The sequence below is a fragment of the Amblyomma maculatum genome, unplaced genomic scaffold (assembly GCF_055883805.1).
Source record: "Amblyomma maculatum isolate TAMU_Amacu unplaced genomic scaffold, ASM5588380v1 scaffold_22, whole genome shotgun sequence".
Classification (NCBI taxonomy): Eukaryota; Metazoa; Arthropoda; class Arachnida; order Ixodida; family Ixodidae; genus Amblyomma; species Amblyomma maculatum.
The window spans coordinates 2,773,722-2,800,227 of record NW_028146747.1 but is presented as its reverse complement, the minus strand read 5'-3'; the positions used below and the strand labels follow the sequence as shown (position 1 = coordinate 2,800,227).

At 45.7% G+C, this 26,506-nt stretch overlaps 1 protein-coding gene across 3 annotated transcripts in view; it reads right to left on the bottom strand.

The window, feature by feature from the left end:
- The window catches only part of LOC146171485 (sodium- and chloride-dependent glycine transporter 1-like), a 155,423-nt gene that overhangs the window by 15,845 nt on the left and 113,072 nt on the right, over window positions 1-26,506 (bottom strand). For all 3 annotated transcript variants that reach the window (XM_084586506.1, XM_084586507.1, XM_084586504.1), the window contains exons 2-11: window positions 23,903-24,110; window positions 22,806-22,937; window positions 22,385-22,528; window positions 21,796-21,952; window positions 16,647-16,779; window positions 14,563-14,697; window positions 13,800-13,903; window positions 13,363-13,487; window positions 12,156-12,268; window positions 8,919-9,050 (exon numbers count right to left, since the gene is read on the bottom strand). In XM_084586506.1, coding sequence (XP_084442632.1) covers window positions 8,919-9,050; window positions 12,156-12,268; window positions 13,363-13,487; window positions 13,800-13,903; window positions 14,563-14,697; window positions 16,647-16,779; window positions 21,796-21,952; window positions 22,385-22,528; window positions 22,806-22,937; window positions 23,903-24,110 — 1,383 coding nt within the window. The remainder of the gene's footprint in view (window positions 1-8,918; window positions 9,051-12,155; window positions 12,269-13,362; window positions 13,488-13,799; window positions 13,904-14,562; window positions 14,698-16,646; window positions 16,780-21,795; window positions 21,953-22,384; window positions 22,529-22,805; window positions 22,938-23,902; window positions 24,111-26,506) is intronic.

Here is a 26,506-nt window from a genome sequence, read left to right as displayed (position 1 = left end):
TGAGCTTTTTAGGACTATATTCCTAATTTCGGCGTTTAGTGCCCAGATTCGCTTACGTCGCCTACCCTGTCACATGTCTTTTCCACAAAGATGCCCCGTTCATTTGGACTGGTAACTGTGATTCTGCCTGTCGCCATCTCAAATTTCTTCTAATATCGGAACCTATTCTACGCCACTTCTGCCTTTCTGCCGTTATCGAAGTTCACACCGAAGCTAGCGGCGTGGGCGTTAGCGCTGTGCTCATCCAGCGCCATGGCAGCGACCAGCATGTGATGCCATATGCTAATCGTTCGTTGAGCAAGTCGGAACGTAACAACACCGTTACTGAACAGTCATTTCCGCGGTGCAGTGATTTCATTCCCACCTCTATGGAAATGCTGTCACCGTCGTCATTGACCATGATTCGCTCTGTTGCCTTGTAAATCTCTGTGACCCTTGCGGCCGGCTTGCGCGATGGGCTTTGCATTTTCAAGAGTTTAACTTCACAGTGGCATACAAAAGAGGCCGTCAACGCGCTGATGCTGACTGTCTCTCACGCTTGCCGCTTTCATCAAGTGGTAGTGACAAATTTGATGATTACCTGGCACCTATTTCAGCAACTTTTCCTGATTCTCAACTGTTCCGCACAGAACAACACTACGATCAGACTTTGGCGCCGCTTCAAGAGATACGCGTTTCTGCTTTCGTGCCACAGGAATTTCAGCTACGGAGGTGCAAGCTTTTTCCTCATTGTACACGAGTATAGAAAACTGGGCGAGTTGGATTGTATTCATCCTAAAGCAGGCTTGAAACACAGGACAAAAGAACAGGCGACAACACAAGGGCTTTCTAACAACTGAATTTTTATTCATAAAAACGGAACCAAAAACAGATAAAATCAAGACGAGACACGTGAAAGCACCGCGATGCCCTTTAAAATCAGTACGCGTGCGCAAAGTGAGGATTGAACACATCAACACAACTAACAAAACTATCCATCTCCCACATGACAAACACCCGCTAACACCTCGTCGCCAAATATTCACCGAAAGCGTGAATCTCTTTTTCTTCAAGATTAACGGAAGGTGTAGCTACGCACGCACCAGACTCTTTACTTACCGGAAACGCCTCGACCAGCTCTCTGCATATCCGATCAGGGTGACTGAACACGATATTGGTCCTGTCCAAATTGGGTTAACAATCTTTACACTCACGGCAGTGAGCGGCAAGGTTGGATGACACAGCTCCTTTTACTGATCTGCGGTGTTTAAACAAGCGCTCATTAATACATCGGCCTGTCTGGCCAATGTACGAATTACCGCATGAAAGCAGGATGGAATATACCACAGCCGTGCCGCAGTCGATCAGCGGTTTTCTGTCCGATACCGTGCACTTCATCCTCGCCTGGGCGCCTTGGGAATCCAGCTTCCTCCAAACTGCACTACAGATGTTGCCCAGCTTAGTTTTAGCTGTGAAAAGTACTTTTAAACCGCATCTTGCTCCAACCTTTTTCGAACGGTGTGAAATTCCGTGTAAGTACGGAATCCCCACTATTCTTGCTTGCTCTCTAACTTTATCAGACTGTTTTGCAAGATTTAAACCCCTATTCATTAACCTTTCCGATACTTGTGCCTACGCAACATCCGGAAACCCAGCGTCTCTAAGCCTTTTACTTGCTCCTGGAAGCTGGTCTCAAGCCTATGGGAGCACGACTTCACCAATGAAGCCTTGAGACAGGAAGTCGATATGCCTGCCTTACCAACTTTGAATGTCCTGAACTGTAGCTTAGCTGTTCTTGGGTTATACTCTCAACACACCCCTGTCTCATGGCATGTGACCTTCAAATCAAGATATCGTATAGAACCAGAGTCCGGTAGCTCAAAATAGAAAACTAGCCCTGGCCCCTCTCTTTGAAAATCTTAATTACATCAGTGACACTCCCGGGGATTCTTGGTTCAAAAACACAACAGAGTCATCGACATAGCAAAACACTTTCACAGCTGTGCCCTTCGGATCCTCTTGCAAAGTCATGTCCATACAGCTAAGAAAAATGTCACTTAGCGCAGGTGATACCCGAGATCAAATACAAACACCGGTCCGTTGGACGTAAACCTGTCAATCCTCACTTCGCGCACGCATAGTGATTTTAAAGGGCATCGCGGTGGTTTCACGTGTCTCGTCTTGATTTTATCTATGTTTGGTTCCTATATTACTATACCTTTCTACGAATAAAAATTCAGTTGTTAGAAAGCGCTTGTGTCGTCTCCTGTTCTTTAGTCCTGTGTTCAAGCTGCTTTAAGATACTTCCTCATTGTGCCGGAAAATCTCCGCATTTCTGTTCTTAAATAATGCATGAAAATGCCACGTCTGGCCACTTGAGTGTCACCCGGACCCTTCACCGCACACGGGAACAATTTTCATCGTCATCATCATCATCAGCCTGACTATACCCACTGCAGGGCGAAGGCCTCTCCCACATTTCTCCACTTAACCCAGTTCTGTGCTAGCTGCATCCACTTGACCCCTGCAAACTTCTTAATCTTATCCGCCCACCTAACTTTCTGCCACCCCCTGCTACGCTTTCCTTCCCTTAGAATCCAGTTTGTTCCCCTCAGCGACCATCGGTTATCCTCTCTTCGCACTACATGTCCTGCCCATGTCCATTTCTTCTTCTAAATTTCCACTCGAATGTCGGTAACTTGAGTTATTTCTCTGACTCACTCTGCACGCTTCCTATATCTTAATGTTACCCCTACCATTTTTCGTTCCATAGCCCTCTGGGTTGTCCTACTTAAGTAGAACTCTCTTGGTTAGCCTCCACGTTTCAACCCCATAGGTGAGTACAGGCAAGATGCAACTGTTGTATACATTAATCTTGAGCGATACCGGTAAGCTGCTAGTCATAATCTCCGAGTGCTTGCCAAATGCGATCCATCCCAATCTTATTCTTCTTATTTCCTTTTCATGGTCCTCATCTGCGGTTACTACCCGTCCTAAGTAGACATATTCGCCTACTACTTCCAGTACTTCGCTACCTAATGTAAACTGCTGTTCCTTCCCGAGGCTGTTGACAATTACCTTAGTCTTCTGCATACTGATTTTCAAGCCTATCTTTCTACTTTTCCTGCCTAGGTCATCAATCGTTATTTGCACTTCATTCCCCGAGTTGCTTAGCAAGGCAATGTCATCAGCAAATCGCAGATTACTGAGGTATTCTACATCTACCCTTATCCCTAACTGCTCCCATTCCAAGTCTCTGAATACTTCCTCTAAGCAAGCTGTGAGTAGTACTGGGGAGATTGTGTCTCCTTGCCTAACACCTTTTTTTATGGGAATTTTGTTACTTTCTTTGTGCAGAACTATGCTTGCTGTGCAGCCACTATATATATCTTCCAGCACTTTCACGTACGGCTCGTCTACCCGCTGATTTCGCAATGCCTACATCACCGCCGATGTTTTAACTGAGTCAGATGCTTTTTCGTAATTAATGAATGCTATGCATAAGGGCAGATTATATTCCGAGCATTTTTCTATAACCTGATTGATGGTATGGATATGATCGATAGTAGAGTGTCGTTTCCGAAAACCTGCTTGATCCTTTGCTTGATTGCAGTCTAAGGTTGTCCTAATTCTATTAGCGATTGCCTTAGTAAATACCTTATACGTAACAGACAGTAGGCTGATTGGTCTCTAATTTTTAAGGTACTTAGAGTCCCCTTTCTTATGAATGAGGATAATGTTTGCAATCTTCCATGGTTCTGGTAAAGTTGATGACAGCAGGCACTGCGTATACAGGGTGGCGTTTTTTTAGCACGATATCCCGATATCCCTCCCCCCCCCCCCCCCCGTCTTTTAGCAAATCTGTAGTTATCTGATCCTCTCCAGCCGATTCCCCCCTTTTCATAGTTCTTAATACTTTCTTGACCTCGTCCTTCGTCACTGGTGGAACGTCTGACTGTTTTTCCCTGCCGCTAATCTGGTTACGGTCCTGACTGCTTTGGCTACTGTAGAGATCTGTATAGAACTCCTCAGCTACTTTGACTATCTTGTCCATATTCGTGATGACGTTGCCCGCCTTGTCCTTTATCGCATACATCTGGTTTTTGCTTATGCCCAATTTCTTCTTTATTGCTTTAAGCGCAAGGTGGCCGATATAAGAAAGTATAACATGGAGAAAATTGAGCATGCTGTAAAGAACTCGCCAGTTATGCGGGTCGCTAAAAAGGACGGAACAGTCAGATTCTGCGTCGACTATAGGAGGCTCAACAAAATTACAAAAAAGGACGTCTACCCATTGCCCCGAATTGACGACTCGTTCGACCGACTCCGCCTCGCCCGATACTTTTGATCGCTCTATCTACGCAGTGGGTACTGGCAGATCGAAGTCGATGAACGTGATCGAGAGAAGACCACGTTCATTACTCCTGACGGACTGTACGCATTTAAGGTGCTTCCCTTCGGTTTGTGTTCCGCTCCAGCAACCTTTCAAAGAATTATGGACACTGTCCTAGCCGGCCTGAAATGGCAGACGTGCCTCGTCTACCTTGACGACGTTGTCATTTTCTCTGCGACCTACGAGGAGCACCTGAAGCGTTTGACGGCGTGCTTAATGCCATCCGCGTGGCCGGGCTCTCACTAAAACCAGAAAAATGCCACTTTGCAATCCAACAGCTCAAGTTTCTGGACAACGTCGCGAGCGCTGAGGGCATTAACCCCGGTCCAGAGAACACGGCTGTCGTAGTTGCTTTTCCGACACCCACTGATAGACGTTCCGTGCGTCGGGTTTTGAGCATCTGTGGATATTACAGACGATTTGTGCACGTCTTCTCCTAGATAGCGGAACCACTGTCTCGTCTAACAAAGGACGACCAGCCTTTCATCTGGGCCGACGAGCAGCAATGGGCCTTCGAGGTGCTTTGCAAGCGCCTCCAAACAACGCCCGTACTTGGCCACTTCAACGAGGAGGCCTACACAGAACTAACATTCCGACGCCACTAACCTTAGCCTCGGTGCAGTTCTCTTTCTGTGGCAAGATGCACCCTGTCTCGTTTCGAAGCGAATTATTCTACTAATGAAAAGGAGTGCTTGCAATTGTGTCGGCAGTAACAAAATTTCGGCTGTATTTGTATGGTGGGCCGTTTAGAGTGGTCAGCGACCACCACTCACTCTGTTGGCTAGCGAACCTTACAGATCCTTCAGGCCGGTTAGCCCGCTGAAGTCTCCGCTTACAGAAGTTTGACGTCACTATTGTGTACAAGTCCGGCAAGAAACACAGTGAGGCTGACTGTCTATCCCAAAGACCCTATCCCGTGTTCTTCAGTTGAAACAAATGTCTCCGTGTTTCTCGGCGCTCTCACGATGCCAGATCTCGCAAAATAGCAGCGAGACGACACCTAACTCCGGCCCCTCATCGATTACCTCGTGGGAACCGCCTCATCGCCGCCTCGCCTTTTCAAGCGTGACCTGTCGTCGTTCTGCTTGCGTGACGGCGTCCTCTACAAGAAAAACTACGCTTCCACAGACATTCAGTATCTGCTGGTGGTCCCAACGCCGCTCCATACCTACGCTTTGCAGGCATGCCACGACGAGCTCTCTGCCGGACATCTCGGTTTTTCTCGCACCTTGGCACGAGTACGACAAAAGTATTACTAGCCCAAGCTTGCCGCTATTGTTCAGCGCTATGTTAAGACGTGCCGTGATTGCCAACGTCGGAAGACACCACCTATCAAACCGGCCGGCCTGCTGCAGCCTATTGTTCCTCCCCGAGTACCTTTTCACCAAGTCGGTATTGACTTGCTCGGGCCATTTCTTACGTCATCATTGGACAACTGGTCCATTATAGTCGCCACTGATTATCTTACTCGCTATTGTGAAACGAAAGCTCTTCCCAGCGGCACCTCTACTTATATTGCGAAATTTTTCATCTTTATTCTAGTCCTTTATCACGGTGCCCTTGCGATCGTTTTAACTAACAGAGGCACAGCATTTACTTCAGCTCTAACCCAGGAAATGATGCGGCTCAGTGGCACTTGTCATCGCAGAACAACAGCTTTCCATCCTCAGACGAATGGCCTTACTGAACGGCTCAATAAGACCATCACCGATATGCTTTCTATATACGTCGACGAAGCCGATAAGAACTGGGACCAGATAGTACCGTATGCAACATTTGCGTATAACACCGCAGTCCAGGAAGCGACCCGCTTCACACCGTTTCGTTTGGTGTACGGTCGCGAAGCCGTCACCATGCTGGACGCAATGCTACTGCCAGATGTTGCCCACCCATAGATTGCCGGTGCTGACCAATTCGTGCAGCGTGTGAGGCCGCTCGCCAGCTGGCTAGACTGAGAGTCCGGACACATGAAGCTAAAAATGATTAAAATTATAACCTTCATCACAGGACGATCATTTACAACCCTGGCGATCAGGTTTGCGTGTGGACACCTGTTCGCCAGCGGGGTCGCTCCGAGAAGCTTCTGCGCCGCTACTTCCGCCCGTACGAAGTACTGCGCAAACTCAACAACATCACCAACGATGTGATCCAGCAAGGAACTGCTCGCTCCTCCCGACGGCAAGCACAATCAGGAGTCGTATACGTCGCCAGGATGAAGCCCTTCTACTGCCGCTAGGTCAAGCTGCATGTGTCTTTTGTTTTTGCTTCCTGTGACTGCTTATGCGGACGCGACATCCTCACCGACTACGGTTCTGCTTGACCTCGCCACTCGGCATCGGGACGATGCCTTTTCCACCGGGAGGGGCAATGCCGCAATGTTATTACTGGCACCGCCATGTGGCAAGCTCGGGAGACTGGCACGCGCTCTCTTCGCTAGCGGTGCTCGCTGGCCAGTCGGTTAGCCTGCCATGCCTTCTTTTAACGGTGTTTTTGTGTAGATGCAAGTAAACGTGCCTACCCAGTTCTACTGGCTTCTGTGACAATATTCAGAAACAGCCGCCTTAACCTCAGCTACTGCTTCCGAAGTGTCCTTATCTGTTGGGACATGGCCCTGCTCGAGTTCTGATCAGTGACCGTGGGTGCCAGTTTACAGCTGAAGTAATTGAAGAACTCATTCGTCTCTGTGCCTGCGATTACCGTCATTCAGCGCCGTAGCACCATCAAATGAATAGGCTTGTTGAACGGATCAACCGCACTCTGACCACTATGTTGGCGATGTATGTGGACTCTGATCACAAGAACTGGGATGACATCCTCCCTTTCATTACATACGCGTATAACACTGCGCAGCATGAGACGACTGGCTACAGTTCGTTTTACCTTCGTTATGCTCGAGTTCCCCGATGCTGTCTCGATACCATCCTTCCTTTCTCCGTCCACAACGAGCCTTCTATCGCTGCCACTATGTTGAGCCGAAGAAGCTCGCCGCATTGCCCGCCTATGCATAGTGGACTCAGGAGCGTTTGAAGGAGCGTCATGAGAACAGACGCCTACATGTTTGCTATGTGTCCGGTGATTTAGTGTTGCTGTGGACGGCGCTGCGCAAGCGTGGTTTATCCCAGAAGCTGCTGTTTCACTGCAGCGGACCTTTTGTCGTTCTGGAGCGCCAGAGTGTCGTGAATTATGTGATATCACGCCGCACAGATAGTGGTCGATGCTCGCGCAGAATCCAGATGGTACATGCCGCTCGGCCAAAAAGGTTCCATCCTCGGCACGTTACTTGAACTGCCGGCCCGTGGGGATTCGTCCGCGAAGGGGGAAGTGTCAAGCGCTTTGGAGCGTTAAGAGAAGGAAGAAAAAGCTGCAGAGTGAAGAAGAGGAAGCAGAAGCTGGCTTGCCTTGGGCACTCTCAGGGCCTAGACTAAAATAAACACCCCGCTACGTACCGAGTACGTAACAATATGTAGCACTGCAACGAACACCGATAAGAGGAAAATGATAGGACACGGAGGGTAGGCTTGTAGGCTCTCGCCATTCTCCTCTTAGGAGACATCTAAGAGACCCTCACATTCTTTATCGTAACTAGTAACGACGCAAATAAACCGAAAAGTTATGCAGCCACTTTCTGAGGGCACGAGATCACAAACACGCTTTCGCCTTAACGGTGGTATCTGAAACCTCATTCACGAAATTATCGACGTCAATAAACCACAAAAGGGCACCACCTTATTTAGCTTTAATGAAGCACATGGTGTAATTTTGCATTTCGTTCATTATAATGCTGCTTCACTTGATCTTTTCTTTCGCGTATCCCTCAGAAAAAAATTAGAAGGTCTCCTAGATGTCTCTTAAGAGGAGAATGGCGAAAGCCTACCCTTCTCCTATTTGCCTCTCATCCGCGTTCATTGCATATCATTATAATTGGCTAACAGGAAACGAAAGGTGCAGTATCTGTTGCACTTTCTCCAGCAAGCGTGACTTTGAATGATAGCCATCACTCCTGTCGCGATCCTTGGCGCGCGTACAAATGTGGGATTGCAGATGGCAGGAACACTAGACAAAAACACACCTTGCGGAATCTCACGGAATATGACAGATCTCGCGCACAACACTCACGCACAGTTCCAAGAGCCTTGAAATGAATTCACCTTAAAAAATGCAAGACAATATGTGTGCTGGGTTCAGCTTAACAGCGCTTCGCTACTAGGAGTATAAGCTGTCTGTCACCATCCACCCCACACTCCAGTGAGCTTACTTAGTACCACAGCATGTACATTTGTCGATGTACTTTCTCTAAGCAAACTTCTCTAGACTACAGTTTTGTCGGCAGCTTTCTCTAAGCTAATAATTTTATACTAAGCTTGTTTTAGACAACACCATGGAATACATGTACAAAGTGGACTGGTGGTGTCCTGTGACGGTTTTATGCTTTGCTGGTGACTCGATCAGACTATTTTTGACCATTTCATGCTCAGACTTAACTAAACTTGACATTTGTGCAGTGCCATTCACCTGCGCCGAATAAAACCCTCCCCAGCGTGCTCACGTTTGTGCAGATGACGAGACCGCCAAGAAACAACGTCGTGCAGACTCCAAGGAGGACCAGAGGTTTCCTGTGCTGAAGCTTCTCTGGCCATGTGTCCACAATGGTGGTGACGACCGTTTCGATTATGGTAAACTGCGGGAAACCCAATGAGACTTGTTTGCCTTCATTCGAAGTAAACATATCTCAGAAACAGCGCTCAAAAGTATACCGCAAAAACTACATACAACGTCAATTTGTTCCAGGGCGTTCTCTCGCGTCATGTTTCCCGCTGTTTCAAGACGATTTTGTGAGATAGTATAACACCCATACCAACGAAACTGTTTTCTATCATCATCAGCAGCAGCAGCCGGATTATACCAAATGCAGGGCGAAGACCTCAGGTACTGCTACTGTTTTCGATACATGGGGCTAAGTTTGAAACACAGCGAGCAAGTATGAAGCATGAAGATTGCGTCTGGCTCATGCATTCGCCATACCTGGATGGCTGAATATCTACCTGCAGCCGTCTTTCCTGAATTTCGGTCATAATAAGGTTCGCGTTGCTTGTGTAAATAGTGCCATCATTAGTTCCCTTTCACGTGCGAAAAAATAGGACAGTGCTATCACGAGCTGATAAGCGTTTAAAATGATGGCGTATATCAAGTATGGCAGCCAGTGTGCATCAGGATTTCCAAATGCGGCACTGCACATTCGCGGTTCTGCAAATTCAATGTTTTCCAGCCTGGGAAAAGCACCCCAGCACAGCCCCATTCAATGAACCGTACTTCCGATTATACCCAATTTTTCTACAAACCCACGCCATCAGCCTAATTTTATCACTAAATACGAGTGATCACAAGCTCCATACTGTCCTATTCTTAATTTCACTGACATTATTCGATACTCTAAACAGATAATAAATCCCTCAAAAGAATAACGCAAAATTCAAATTAATAAATCACATACATCAATACAATTTAATTCCCAGTACCTTAAAAGCAGCGGGCCGTCCATGTCCTTTATTTAGCCAGTAGAAATAAAATTAGCCTCAATAGCATCGACAACACAAAAGTAAAGGGCTGGGGATATGAGTAGTTATCTTATTAGATTTAGTTACAGAAACTTTTATAGCAATCCGGTTAATGGAACTTGTAGCTACGGAGGCTAGACCTCTTCGAGATAGCACAGCGGGCGCGGGCATTTTTAATCAAGTGCTCCCACGACCTCCTACACTCTAAACAAAGGTTACTCTATATAAGAGCAAAAAGGGAGTAGCTTGTCCTCTAGCGCTCTCCCTTTAAGGGCGCGGTATTCGATCCAAGCCCTGCGTTAGATTTTCACCGCTCCGCTAAAAACATGTAGTGCTATACTATTGGCAACACCGTCATATTCTCTCCAGAAATAATGTTTATTTCAAGTAGTTATGAATAGCGGGAGCCTCAAAAGCTGCCCGGGCGCTTCAAGGTTGGCAGTTAACAAGCATTACAGCATAGGCTAAAATCTTGATAATTGCTAGAGATCCGCATGTTTGTATTGAAAATAAACTTCCGTAACCGGCCTTCGGTATTTAGTTTGGTTTATGGGGTTGAACATCCCAAAGCGACTCAGGCTATGAGAGACGCCTTGGTTCATCCTTTTTCCAGGAATTTCCAAGGGGGAAATCTTGTTCCCCTTTTAAACCAGTGGGTACCAGGCAACACCAAAGAGCGAACCGGGTGCCTCCCGAATACTTGGCGGATGCTCTACCACAAGACACCGCTTCCACGAACTAAGAGGACATGCTGCACCCTATTTACTCTTATGTGATTACTGTTGTTTAGAGCAAATATACTACAAATCTCTATACCAACTGAGCAAGGCAGCTATTTTATCATTCACATTTCTTTTTCTGACATTTTGTTTTTTCTTTCCTTGTTTGCTTTTTCCTTTATTCTTATTTTTTGATGTGCACAATTCTTAAGGGCCATCCATTTATCTCTTTCTTTATTTCGTTTATGCCCCCTATACTTCCGTGCACGGTCCGGGATGCTTAATTTTTAGTCTTGCTTTTGCGTAGACCCTAGCGTACTGAAACAAACAAGCACTGCCAAGGGAAAGCACTTGACTCCAGCATTAAAGTCACACAGTCGCAGATACAAAGCACCCGCTTTGGCCAAAGACTGTTTGAACACCGTTTAAATAAAAAGAAAAGGGACCAGTCATACCATAGGCGACTAGCAAGCTGATACTTTAGGAACCCCATTACATGAAAGCTCCCAAGATTCACAATCCTACCCTACACGAGGTGTTCACCTCGTTGCTGGCAAAACGTCTACAGTTGGCTAAACGTATTGGGCCAATGGTAACAATACCAAACTTCCCGCATGATATGTATTTTCTACGGTTTAAAATATATTATTTAATTGTAAAAACAAAAATATTTACTAAACTCAGGCCTATTTCTGAACTCGTACACAGCATAGAGCCCTCCCACAATGCTGCTAAGCAGAAATCTCGAAAGCACACACAGTCTGACAGATTTCTGATCAAGGTCTAAAACGTCAGCTTAACGGTTTGCCATTAGCACATAAAATTTGCCTCGCAGCTTTGTTCTTTTTGCTAAAGGATGTAGGAGCTTACTGTGTAGCTGAGATGTTAGAAGAAAGTAGCGGAAACGCAGACACAGATATATAGGAGAGGCATACGACGATTCACAAACCAACTAGTCTGCAGGATTTTGAAACAGATAGCAGAAAGGAATATATGAGCTTGCGCAAAGACGGTAGGCAGAGCAAGCGCACACATCACGCAGACGCGACTTCATTATGAGAATTGACAAAAACGCATTCAGCATCTTAAATCTGCGATTACGTGTCACTACCGTTGTGCATTTGAGTGAAGCGCGAAGAAAACAATGTTGAAAAGGCAACCCGGCCAAAGATCAGCACAGTAGGGCTATTTGGGTGCTATAAGTGTTGTCTTTTAACACTGAGACATTAGAATGCCCTTTCTGCCGAACTTATTCCCGAGCTCGTGTTAGGAGCATTTTCGGAACTGGGATGGTGCTTGCGTTTTTCCTAGATTGGGTGTTCCTATTTATATAGCACCCACGCGTACCCACACCGCAGTTCCCATAAGTAGTGTACACGTTCTTAGCAGATAAATTGAAAGGCGTAAATGTGTACATATATTTTTGCAATTACAGCAGATGTACTGAACTATGTCAGCGAGACAAAAGAAAAAAAAAATAATTTTAATGTCAATGATTAATGTGGTTACCTGAGTTCCCATTCCTAGGGTCATGAGCATGAAGAAGAAAAGGAACGCCCATAGAGGTGGCAGTGGTAAATGGGTCACTGCTTCAGGGTAAGCCACAAACGCTAATCCAGGGCCTGTCAAAAAATAAGAGAAAGCGATTACAGAATAGTGGTAACTAATACTAACCGCAAAAACCGCGTAAGTAAACATCCACTTCCCGCAACAAGAAAAATGTATACAAAGTAACATGGGTCCGTGAATAAACAATAACACAGGGGAAAAAAATGAGGTTACAACAGTGCGTCAGAGGAACAAGCTACTGTGCGCACTAATCGGTGCATTGGACTTGGAGACTTACCTTGTGCTTTAGTCTCTTCCCGCAATCAAGCGATCAATCTATTCAAGCTGCGCTTGAAACGCGCATAATCAATCAGTACACATCGGCAGAAAGAACACTGTTTAATTCTTTCAATCAGCGTATATGTACACACACACGCACACGAAGAGAAGTTCTCACAAAAGAAAAGTTTTCACAAAAATATGGCCGTTTTTGAGGCACCACTCAAATCATTCCAAACACACCGGTCTGGAACAACAAGAGTTTTAATCTCCTTCAGAGTCATACAGGAGTCGAGGCAAAAACAAGGGTGGCTGCCCATGGCCCCCTGCATTTCGCGCAAGCAGTGATCGCTGGTCACTCGCCGTCCATCAGACACCATCAGTCGTCTTCCAAGCCTCTGGTAGTCTGTACGCCTTTCGCTCAATCGGCCGACTTACCTCCAAACCCACGAACTCTGTGAAGCAGGATTTGTTTTTCTACTGCAGCACCATGATTATTCAGTCTATTTGTGTCAAGGCTGCTGTTTGTGTTGCCAATGGCATTTTACGAATCGGAACCTTTTCTGTTTTTTTAGTATTTCATGGTCTGTTTCTCACATGTGCAAGTGGATATACTCTCTCACCAAGGAGATTTCAAAGCCACCTGCATGGGCTGCTCCGGCGAGCAGTGGGAACCTTCGTGTCGCCCTTCTGCTCCCTTTTTGGATGGTGCTGCGTGCGAAAAGCAACTTCCGCTAGAGTGCGCGCAGCTCTGAGACGCATCATGTTGTTACACGGATAACGTGGCCATTTTTTTTTTGTATGTGTGAGCTGCCGGCACGACCATCTGCGGGGGACATCACAACGAGAGGCACACGTATAGGTTTCAGTGTCTCTGAGTTGCAATTACCTTGAGCAGCGACTTCAGACACGTTCACACCCAGCTTGTGTGCCATGAAACCGACTATGCTAAATATGACAAATCCGGCGAAGAAGCTGGTGCCGCAGTTGCCGAAGCAGATGAACAAGGTGTCCCTGCGAACAAGACGCAAAAGAAACGGAAACAGCGGTTAGCCCAGACTTGGGGCCCGAGCGCTAGTTCCTAGTAGAAAGATTACACAGAGTAGCACGGAAATCAAGGGAATCATTTCATACACGTCCCATAATCAATAGGATTGCGCAATCAAACAATATAAGAAACGGTCATTTAAATGAACATTTTTCCGTGTATACACAGAACGCGCATGCGTCAACTGCACTGGAACGCACTTCAATAGCAACGTCACAAAACATCAAAAAAAAATCATGCGAAAAAGAATGGCCACTCAACGCCAAGAGACGGCTTACCTGTAGCAGTTGTTATGGAAACGGTTGTAGCTGGCTAAAGTAATAAGGCCTCCCCAGCATGGAGACAAGGAAAAGAAGATCTGCATCGCAGCGTCGCCCCAGACCTGAGACGATACAGGAAAAAAGATCTATGCAGTCGTAATAGGGCTGCTTCGTTTGCAGTGCGCCTCCAGACTCGCGTGCCCTTGTGCACGGCAGGAAGTAACATGCCTTTCTTTTTTTATTTGCTTTGGTGGCTACATTTAACTTATAGCGTTCTCGCTTTTTTATCCCTTTATCTTTTTCCGTCGAACTGAGTCTAGCGCGGAGTTTGGCGAAAAACTAGAAATTAGCTCCGCACCAGCCGCGTCTGTGTGCTTAGGCACTCAGCCTACCTATGAGACCTGAAAAGAAGCAGTTGGCTGTGGTTGAGTGAAACAGTTTCAATACCACTGTATAGGAAGGACTTCTTTTAGCATACAAAACTGCAGTTTTGTGTAGATTTCGCTGGTACATTAAACGAGCATCATTAGCCGGTTAAAAAATCTGCACTTTTTTAGCTTATGAAGTTTCTAAGTGCGGCTTGAAAACTTATGGATGTTTAATTCCTATTCAACATGAAAGGATCCTCACCTATGGGTGATTTATTGCAAATATTCTTGCTCTTAATTAATCACGGAGCAAAGGAGCAAATTTTTAGAGTGTGAATAATAAATCGGGACCTACCAAACTTCGACAAAATACATGTAAAAAAGGACAATAGCTGTTCAGTATGATGCCTTACCCTAGCTTCCATCAGTCTTTCCCATTGTGGCGTCAGATAAAACATGATTCCATCGTATGCGCCTTCAAGCGTGCAGCTTCGGATCAACAGAATGACCAGAACGACATATGGAAACAAGGCTGTGAAGTAGACGACCTGCAAAAGTAAATAAAAATACTCGTTAAATTATCTGAACAGATATACAGTCGAAAGCCGTAAGACATCTTAACGTTTCTAATGCGTCAGCTGCGAGGTGTCATCTAGCCTTCGCACCATGATTGCGAAGTGTTCGTAAATAGTACAGGTTAATGCACAAAACCTTCAGTGTCCGAACGATACTGCGACGCGGAGTGCAGCTTTTCGAACATTTATTTCGGTCATTTCGTTTCATGTTATATTGAAACACTAAACACTTTTTTTCTCAAAAACAATATAAAGTATTCCTAGACATCAGAGTAGAATTATTATAAGCAGAATGCGAACACAAGCCACTCGTGGCTTTTGATAACAAAGGAAATTATGGACTGCGTTGTGTGCGACACAATAAGCTCTGATGCGCATTGAAAACCACTACTAGTTTATTTCTCGTGATTGTAATGTATACGATAATAAAACACAACACAACGCTCTGACGAAATATTTCTTGGACAGCAATACATCAACCAAGCAAGACGTTCAGAATGTATGGATCGATACAAGGCTTTCAAAGGGGGGTGTATAAACATCACATGTACTGTTCCCTACTGATGCTAGCAGAATGCCCCATGGTGAAATGAGCTAAACTCAAGGAAGTAATAGATGCATTTTACTGTATTTTTAATATGCGGTATTACATATTTCAGTTTTTATTTACATTTCTTGGACTGCGAACATAGTTATGCAACTTCTGTGTGATGCCATATGGCAGCTCTGAATTAATACTAAGGTGTAATTACTTCCTTGCCTTCATTCTGCTCCCCATTGAGCAATATCCTTACATGTGATGGGCGTATACCTTCTTGCTTTGATTCATTCATGCGCCGTCACCCTGCCAACAGTCAGCTGTCCTAGTTAGGCAAAACACATTGCGTGAAATAGCTTTTGTAAACCCATTCGGTAGAGGCATCTAAGACTGCTTAGATGTGATAATACGGAAACGACTGCAAAGGGCACAGGAGCCTTTTCACAACGAACCCAACAGCGCAGGCATGGCCGCCACTGCCGTGTTTACGCGGGCACTCACATGCTGAAATCCCCTCACAAAACCCTTCGTCGTCGCGTAACGCCGGGGTCAAATACTAAAAGATGCTTCGACTGCAATGGTGTTACCTACAGCATCGACGCTTACTCTAAGAATGTACACGTTTCACACGCATGCCGACCTGCAGAGAACATAGGGAAGACGAGACGCGTCGCCGCCGGTTTGCCGGAAACTGGAAGATTCCCAGTTATGCGCCGCTCGCTCCATGGACACTGTAGACTCCTTTCGACACTGTCCAGCCATGCTTCCAGAGCTCTGGTTTCATCTATGCCGGTGTCAACAAACGCCGTAGACGCTGTCTCTCTCGTGCTTCATCTTTTTAACGAAATAGCGTTAGTGGCCTCGTACCGAAAATCCGCCGTCGGCGTTGTGAGCAAAAAAATCAGCTGGCAGCTGCCGAGCACTGACAGGACGTAGGGCTGCCTGACGCCAACTCTGGCCTCTGATTTCATAATATCAGAATCAGACTGACCGAACCTTTTCATTCGTGTTACCCCCGGCCACGTTCACACGGCTTGATTAAAGCGGGGCCATATATGTGGGCTTACGCTATCACCCTTATAGGCGATGCTTGTTTTGAACATAATTTGCTTCCTCCGTCTCAAGAAGGTTTGATAAACTTTTGTAGCTTTACCCTGGGCCCTGGTAGCTTCGCTCAAATTGATTTTAAGGCGTATATTATTCCATGAACACTGTACCTTCGGTACGTTTCTCTTAGTTCCTTTCAGTCTCTGGAAATCAGAAAGATTTGAAACCACAACGATGCAAACGAATCTCTCAAATCTTGAGTAGATTTAAGATTGATGAGCTTATACCGGCAACGCCGATCAGTTAGCTGCACGCAGAATACATGCCGCTCACTCACTTTTCCCATTGTCTTCACGCCCCTGTACAAGCAGAAAAACACTATGACCCAGCAGGCGAGGAGGCACAAAGCCAACTGCCATCGCACTCCTCCGAGGTCGTGCAGTCCTTCAGTGAGGTCCAGTACAAAGTTGCTGCGAAAAAAATAAAAGACACGGGGACAACAGTGAGGAATCATAACAGTACTACGCACTACAGTTGTGTATATAGACCAGCTTTTTTACCCGTTCCCGGCCGCGGCCATTTTCTGCCGACCAGCGCGCCGCCTCGGGGACTGCTGGTGTTCGCCGCGGCCGCGCGCCTGCACGGCAGCCGCGTTTAGCTAGCCTTCGGGCGCTACAGAACATCGCCGAAAATATTTTCACCGCACGGTTGTGTTGGAGCAAGTTTGTTTGCATTGCCGTAGAGTTAAAATCTACTTGGTATTTATGGGATTTAGTTTTACGTCCACGTTAACAGTGCTGGGGATCATCACACTGCTGCGCTAATAATGCCGTTTCGGTCCCTTACTGACGATAAAAAGTTTTTAAACAGTTGCAAACAATAATCTTGCGTATGACTCGCATATAATTGCACTGCCAATGCGCTTTTCTTCCTTCCTGCCAGCCATTTTGAACCTCAGTAATTAGGCTGTGTTGCCGTTCGCGTGGTGTGTGCCAGATCACGTCAACAAATTACCGATTTGTGTTCATCTGACTTGACAAGCTAACGACAGGCAAATTTTGTTGCGCTTTATTTATGAACACCGCTGCATTAAGATCATTTCTTTTTATCCCTGGAACATTATATCGCCTATCAAACTGTTGCGCCTGCATGTCAAGCACAGTGCATCTTTTTATATCCTGAACGTACCGGTGCGTGAAAAAGTTGACGGAGCACGTTTTTTTCTTCCTTCTATTTTTCGCGCTTTGCATAATTTAAACTGGCAGTCTTGGTATACGCGATCCGGTAGTAGACTGCAGTGGCCTTTCACTTGAACAATATTGTTTTCTTATCTCCAGTTCAAAAGGCAGGATATTAATTTGAATGGAAAAGCGTACTCCGTTTACTTATGCCCGCCCTGTACATTCTCGTACATGCCAAGAAACAGCAGCAAAGAAATGCTAGCTGGAGAAATACAACTCAGTTTTCATATGCTATATGAACTTTAGCATCCAGAAGTGGCATCGGCTATGAGATATACCGTAGTGAAGTGCTCCCGAAATTTATCGGCTGCCTGGGGTTCTTCAACGTGCGCTGCCATCGCACAGGCGCTTCAGCTTCGTCTTCATCGAAGCGCGATCTGTGATCGAACCTACGCCTTCGGGCTCAGCACAACCCTGTTTCGTTATTTGTATTAAACCTTGAACAGATATTTACACAGCAGCCAGCTCTCGCGAGTTTTGCATCGAAGGGACGAGTAAATATAATTTACAAGCTATCGGTGTGTGTTAAACAGCTGTTTTGCCGTTTGGGCCAAATCGAAACACGTAATGAAATCGTGTTGCGTCCGAAGTAAATACTAACAGCAAGAAGCTACGGCGCTCAACTGTTTTGCACGCCGAATACTCTCCGAAATAAAGAAATGACAGTTGGGAGTCCTGGTTTTCGTACTTAAATTCTTTCAAAGGAAAAACGGAAGCCAAAGACGAATCACTGTTGGCAGAAAAAAACACGTTTCGCCTAAGCAAACTTCAACGTGAAGCTCATCGATCCGGTTAAATCTGGCACCATGGCGTCAGGTTCAAATAGCTACATCCTCGTGCGCAGAATGAAAAGGAAAGAAAAAAACCATGTAGATTAAGGGCTCCTGGAGCATCAATGGACAAGAAGTGGAAGCTGTGACAGATTTTCTGTTCTTGGGCGCCAAGATTACCTCGGAAGGAGACTGCAGCCATGAAATTAGGAGACGCCTGCTTCTGGGAAAGAGAGCAATGGTTAGCCTTGACCGCCTAGTAAAGAGCAGAGACATTAGTCTGCCAACCAAGATCCGTATAACCCGTGCTATGGTCTTTCCAGTTGTGATGTATGGATGCGAGAGTTGGACTGTGAAAAAGGCTGACCGCCGAAGAATTGACGCGTTTGAATTGTGGTGCTGGCGAAGACTCTTAAGAGTTCCTTGGACTGCCAGAAGATCAAATCAGTCGATATTGTCGACCATAAACCCTGACTGCTCATTGGAGGGTCAAATTCTAAAGTTAAAGCTCAGCTACTTTGGTCATCTGATGAGAAGAGAGGAGTCGCTGGAGAAAGATTTGATGTTGGGAAAGGTTGAGGGTCGCCGGAGAAGGGGTAGGCAGCGAACGCGATGGTTAGATGGCATTCTCGAGGCATTGCAGATGAAGCTATGTGATGTTAAGAAGATAGTGAGAGACCGGAAAGCGTGGCGTGACATGGTCCATAGGGTCACGAAGAGTCGGACACGACTGAACGCCTGAACTGAACTGAGATTAAGGGCAGCCTCCCCTCCTGAAAAAAAATAGAGAACACGCCACTGCTGCTCATAAACGGCTATTTACAGTTCGTAACCTGCATGGTAGACTACCCTCGTATGTTACGTAACCGAGGAAACAGCACGCTTCAAATGGTTGTAGTACTCTCTGGAACAGCGACAAATGTGAGTGACTATGCACAGCACACAGCTACATGCATTGGTGGTAGAGCGCGTTAACGGCAGAATTGAAGAACGCTCGCAGGCACCCGCGCGACCCGCAGTCCCCTGGCCACGCGCGCCCTTCAAATGGCGCCTGGTATAGAGAGTAGGAGCAGCCTGCGTGTGAAGGTAACAAAACCTGGTCTATAAGCATTTAGGAAGAGTGCACTTCCGGACAACTTCCTGTGGCTATGCAGCCAAAGCTACAGAGCCGAAACGTATCAGCTAACGGCGTAGCACAAATAGTCCCTTCATAAATTTCGCGCATTCAGCTCGATAATTTTAGGCCATTATAGAAATGCCAATGTTATTATTACAATATTATTATTATTATTATTATTATTATTATTATTATTATTATTATTATTATTATTATTATTATTATTATTATTATTATTATTATTATTATTATTATTATTATTATTATTGTTGTTGTTGTTTTTGTTGTTGTTGTTGTTACGGAGCGCAGTATCGAGACGACGACGACTTGCTGGTGTGGTGTAGTGAAGAAGACGACGCTCGTGCTGAGCTGCGTTTTGGTGTGTGCTGTGCGTCTAACAGTGAACCAGCGTTTACCGCTGTGTACTTTTCCTTAACATTATTATTATTATTATCGAAAACGCACTACAATGAAGGCTCGTACAGCGTTAACGCAGTGCATTTTAAAATCAGTACACCACGCGGTGTCAACGGAATAACTGCGCAATCTGTCGAGATTCCCGAAAAGCGTATGTCGGCTGCTGCTGCTGCGCTTACCCGCCGGTTTCTGAGCGCAATGCGCTTGTTTCGGCAACGTACTGGTGGCCACAAAATAAAGCGGAGCGCGGGTTTGGGGGTAAAGCGGTCCCCTTCATCCGGGCTGGTAATGAATAAAAGTGTGAAGCTAAACATCAGGATGACCCACACCCATCCAAGCAGGGCGCGCCCCGAAAAAAAATTTTGTTCGTTCGTGTGCTCCGTTTCATTTTGAGGGCACTAGCACAAGCGTATGATACTCATTAACCTCAAAATTACGTTCATCTTGGGTCTTCAGTAGAGTAAGAAATACATTTATGCGTCGTTGGCGGCTAGAAACCTATTACTACAAGTATAGTCGGAAATGAAACCGAAACCATAACTGAAGCCAAATATGCCAGAGCTACAGTGTGTCGTAACCCCGTGAGAAGGCTCCGCCTCCGTCGCCTTGGCTTCATAGCCAGAAAAAGGTGCCCATGAGTTGTCAATTTGAAGACATATGCAATTACAGGGCGTAGCAGACTGACGCATGCCAGTAAATGTGGTGAGTACATTTCTCAACTGGATTGTTTTAGTTTGGTGTGAGGGCTGTGCCAGGACTGCTCATTTTCCCTGCCTGAGGAAATCTAAAACAAAATGCAAATATTAATAACGCCGACCGAGCTAGGAATTTTCATTTGGAATCAGGCAGCTTTGTTGTAACTGTTATAAAAAGTAACCATCTAATTTTATGTATACCAGTCGTTTCCTGTTGCCAACAATCAGATGACAACATTGCACTGAGGTAAATGCTATATCTATTACAAAAACTAAACTATCAGTAGCCTTTAGTGACATCGCCTGCGAACTTTATCTGGATAAGCCTAAACTCCTGTTTAAAGAGGAGTTTGATTAGATTTAACAGTCGATAACAACCATACCGAAGTTCAAACGAAAGATGCTCTTTGCTACTAACAAGCAACCTTACTAAGTCTAAACAGTAATTCGAAGGAAGACTCGCTACTGAACAAGCAAACTGAGTGACGAATAACAGGAAGTCTCCATGAGAGGAAGTCTGGATACATATTTGAAGCAGTGCAATCAGAGCGGATAAGCGGGAGCAATACGACATCAGGAAACATGAAGGGACTGCTTACACAATATGTTAAGGTCAAATGTTCGTGGTTGCTATGGTCCTTCGCAGCATTGACTTGACGTGGTTTACTGTTCTTCTGAAGTTAACTTTTTGTACTTTGTTGTCTCCTTGATTGGCCCTACTTCTACGCAATCTTAACAGCCACTAGCGCAGATTCCTTGCTGATTTCTAAAGAATAGATGTCGGGGGGGAATGAGATGTTCAGCTTAATATATTGTCGAGTCCTTATATCCGATGATCGTTAAGGAGAGCAATTGCCTCAAGAAGCCGGAACGTCTCCGGAAATATTACGGTATTAGTCCTGCATCTCCCCTGCCCTAATCAGTTAGTAACTGAGCTGTATTCGAAGGCACGAAATAAGCGTCTGCTCATCCACAATAACGCAAGTAGAAAAGTTTTTATTCGTGCGAAATATCTGCAGCATTATATGTGAAAACGCCCTGCGATTTCAATAGTTCACTAGTTTTACTTGGTGCTCTGTGGCCAAACATCGCCTTCCTGGCCGCTTTCATATCATGCGGCTGTGCTTGACATGAGTTTCTTTTTGCATCATTTGTCAATGGCCAATATAAAATGATCACAGTAATCAGTTCAGGCAGCGATGTGATACACAACACAACGACAAAAAGAGCCTCTCTCGGCGCTTACTGGAAGAACTCGTCGCTGGCCATTTTCGTGTTGTCCGTAGAATTTTTCACCGCATCCCAAACCGCCGGGTCAACTTCGTCCTGGATGATGCACGAACCATTCGCGAGGTGAACTCCCCCGTGGGCAGTGCAGTTCTTTGTGTCGAACCTCCGACACGCTGCAAAACGAAGCCCAGTTATTTTAATGTATTCGTGACGAACAGGAACGCATACTGTTGAAAATAGTGATGCTAATAGTGGCAACAAGACATTATTAAAGGAATTTACTTCCGGACATAGAATATCATAAACACCAGCCACTGGGTAACATGCACGTCTTCACCTAGATTTCTGAACACACGCTTCAGTGTAGCTTTATACCATAGGCATGAGCACAACATGCACAGAAAAGCAAACAGCTATAGAGCTGAACCGCTCCATACCATTGCATGGTTTAGTGCTACTTAAGGTGCACATGACAGCCCATAAGGGGTATCCCTGCATCGTAACCTTGATTGCATAACACAGGGCTGAGTAAGGACATCTTTTCAAAGCTTGCAATTATTAATTTCATGCAACATGACGGCACCGGCTCCCACAGTAATTCTCACCATCGGTATTCCACCAGTTGCTGCAGGAGCTCCAAGGCAGTTGCGTAGTTAAAGACGACGCCAAATAAAATAGGGACCACGCCAGGATCATGTTGTAATAGATTCCTACCAGCGCAGTCATTAGGAACATCGCGTAACCAATTCCTGCGAGAAAACGACACGAAGGTATCACGGAATTAAGGTCTCGTTCCAAGCGCTGAAGAAAACAAACTTGCATATATAAAATATGCATTTCAACTTGTGCTTGCAGAAACATATATTAATATCCAAGTTTATTTCACTTAACACGCTAATTGCAATAAGAAAATGGCAAGTAACATTTGAGGTAACCACCGCAGTTGACTATTTTCAACCTGCTATGCTTGCAAAAGTCTATGCATTTAAACATAAAGTTCAAATAGTATACTGCTAGTATTTCTACCTTGAAATAATGGTGATATCTTCCATATAGTGATCGGCCCTTCACTGGCGTATTGGCCGAAGGACAGTTCCATGAGGAAGAGAGGAAGTCCGACGAACAGAAGCATGACGCTATACGGGATAAGAAAGGCCCCTGCACAAATGAAAAGCAATACGATTGTGTTCGCAACAGGTACTTAATTTCTAGGTTATACATACACGCGTATACACACATATATATATACATCGGCACTCTACAGAAGATGCGAGTCCGTCTGAAAACCCCTTTCCAACTTTCCCTCCTTCGCTGAATGAACTCGTGCGATTTGTAGATATTTTGAGGCAAAAAGCTTGCCAAATTATCTGACGTCCTTACAGAAATAGAAGTTGCTATTCGTTGCACACGCTGATATTTAAAGATGTCTATAAGTGCAAAATGTTCTAAATACCTTTGAAAACGCTGTATCAGGGCGCACCAATGATGATTTATAGTTTCTCTTTCTTTGCGCAAAAGTATCCGTCTTTAAAACGGTTTAACGGGCGTCTACGAGTTGATTATTCAAACGTCTACATGCCCTAACACCCAGGATACAGAATTTAAGTGCAAAGAAGCCGTACAGCCTCTAAATAGTCTGGCTTTCTTCGCGACGTCACCATTCAGCTAGGCCCTCACCAGAAGTCCTTTAATCAAAGGATAAATAAAAGAGGACACTCCGCACAAAACAAAAAGGACCAGAAGTGAACAACACAAGCGCAGACTCGCGACTGCGCTTGCGGTGTTCACTGAGCTCTGAGCGCTGAGTCACGAGTTCGCGCTTGTGGTGCTCACTTGTGGTCCTAGTCTTTTTTTGCGCAGTGCCCCCCCTTTTATTTATCATGTCTGACCTACTCGCCCAACAACGCCGTCCGTTAATCAAAAGCTGACGGCAAAAAACAAGGCGACGTCACAAGCAGTAAACTGTAAAGGCCACAACAATTTCTATTCATTCTTTTCAAAATTTCTCTTTTCTATTTAGTTTCTATTTATTATCGTATATTTATGCTTTACGTTTAGCGCTAGAGCACCCTACGTTATGGCACTTGCTGACCATACACGATAGGCGCAGCACGTGCTTTTACCTCCTCCATTTCGGTAGCACAGATAAGGAAACCGCCATATATTGCCGAGGCCGACGGCGTAGCTGAGACAGGAGAGAAGGAACTCGACGCCCGAGGACCAGTTGCCACGCTCCTTGTTCTCGTCGACATCTCGTGATGCCGTGATGATCACCTCGGGGATGTCCGGAGGCGGCGGTGGCAACGCCACGCCACGGTGGTTTCCATTAGCCTGCGCAACCATGAAAAAAAAAATCTAAAGCTCACCAAACTGCACATCGAGTCACCTGCAACGACGAGTAATTACAGGAACAAGTGCATGGGACGCTTTAAAATTTGTCAGGGCTCCAAGTATTTTCGTAGTAAAGCACATTTTCCAGTACTTCGCGCCGGTGCCAGAGCTCAACAATTAATTCGGCTGCCCCGTCAGCTAATACCTGTCTTCTTGTTTTTATTTCTTGCAAAATGCTCATGACCAGTATAGTTTTACAAGCTATAAATAAGGAAATTCCTGCTTCGTTCATTCCGGCGCTCAACTGCGTGGCTCAGTATATGACAAGATCAACTTAGTAAGGGTGGCGAGCGCGAAACAAGAAGGACGAATCTTTTCACAAGTGCCCCCTCGATTTCATTCAATGCCTGCTGTTCACCGAGCTGCGAAACGACCGTTGTCATTAGCGATCACAAGAAAGACAATGCAAATTTGAACGTTCTCTGTATTTGAGGTTTGTCAAACTAGTTAGCGATTTCCGGTCGCAAATTCTCAATATTTTTCCTTTTACTTTCAATAAAAGCGAAACCATCCAGCGGAAGGGACAGTGCTCTAAGTTTTCTCTTAGAAGTGAACAAATAATGGCTTCCCTTGAGCGGAAAAGAAGGCAGCAAACAAGACCAATGTAAAAACATCGTCAAGAGTGTAAAGTTGTAAATATATTTAAGGAAAGCACATGCGAATAGCAGCTCTACGTGAATGCGCTTCATGCTAAAGTGTCCTGCTCGCCTGGGCTTAATTTTTACGCATTATGTGCTTCAGTCAATACGATGCGTCCTTGAGCCATGTGAAAAACTGCCGCTTGAGGAGCGTTGTGTTCTCGTCACGACCGCTTGTATTCTGAAAGCGGCACAAGAGCAGAAAAGCATCGCTGCTCCATCAAGGAGCTTGTTTGCATGTGACAGTTCGTATCGTGTGAAGCAAAGACTCACAAAATACGGCACGCTTAAGAATAGCGGATTGTTCCCCGACGTCTTCATCGCGCACGTCAAGACTGTTTCAAAGCTTTGAATTTTGTGTTACTTCAGCCAAAAGGCTCATTTCTTCTTCCTCCCTTTTTTTTCCACAATAAGACTTCGAAGAGAGCAACCATTGATTTGTGCCAAACGAAGCGAAACCTGGCATGTGTTCTTCCGCAGAGTGCCAAACCTGAATTTCGAGCGCTGCTTTCGACCTTCAGTTTATCAGGCTGTGGAAAAGAGATACGTATGCAGAGTATCAAAGCGTTGACTTCAAAAGCGAACTAAGCCGGTATTAACGAGCAATACGCAACCCTCTTTTGTTCCAGTGCGAGTATACGACCTGCATTGGTGGGAAACCATTACCACAGCTTCATTTAATATGTTCTCTTCATTGCACGAGGCTAATTAATCTTTGAAGAGAAGTTCTGCGATAGGTTTCAGACACGGGCAAAAGCGCTGGCAATTCACCCGCCGAATCATTGCCCCTCGATTGCGCTTGATATGGGCATTGTATGTAAATGTCTAGTTATTAACAAAACTAGTGAGGTGAAAATAAACAATGCCCAAGTTGTATGCCGGGTTACTCAACCGTGAAGTATCGCAGAGCAGACAGACTCTGCGCCCGAGAAGCCCTACGGTTGCATCATTTGTCTTGCCGTGGCGTGCGTGCCGATATATCCTAAGCCCTCAAATTATGTGGTTATCGTCGGATCACAGAATGGAAACGTCGGCTCTAAGCCATGAGTTTGCCTTACTACCGGTTCTCATTAACCATCGTCCTGTTACACGACCCCCGACACTCTCCAAACGCGAGCACAAAAGCACACACGATTTCTTCTCTTTGTTGTTCTTGTTCTTGGCGCTGATGCTAAAAACTGGAACACCTGCGACAGAAAGTGGCACTGTGCACATTGCCTGCACACCGATATATGCTTCCTGTAAAGAAGATGAAGAAGAAACAACGCTGCGGCATCGCCATCACCATCGCTAGTCTCCGACGCCCATCTCTCTCGCGCTGAAGCTGTGCCCTGCGGCTGGTATTCCGCTCCTGATGTACCCGAATTACTGCCAGCGCTAGACATTCCAATCAACTATTAAATCCACATTTCACTTGGTGGAGGTCAAGCTGAGGTTCCCTGTACCCATCTCGCCCTGGACCTTCGCAGCAGAACGTTAACTACCCCAATGACGGAGCCTACTTCGTTGCACCTACCTCCGCCAGTCACCTGCACAGGTGCCCTTCGTCAACGGGACCCCGCTACCTTCAGTGGAAGCAGCGATGACGACGTCGACGATTGGCTGTCCACTTACGAACGGGTCAGCCGTCACAATAACTGGGACGACAACCGTAAGCTCAATAATGTCATCTTTTACTTCAGCGATGTCGCTAATCAG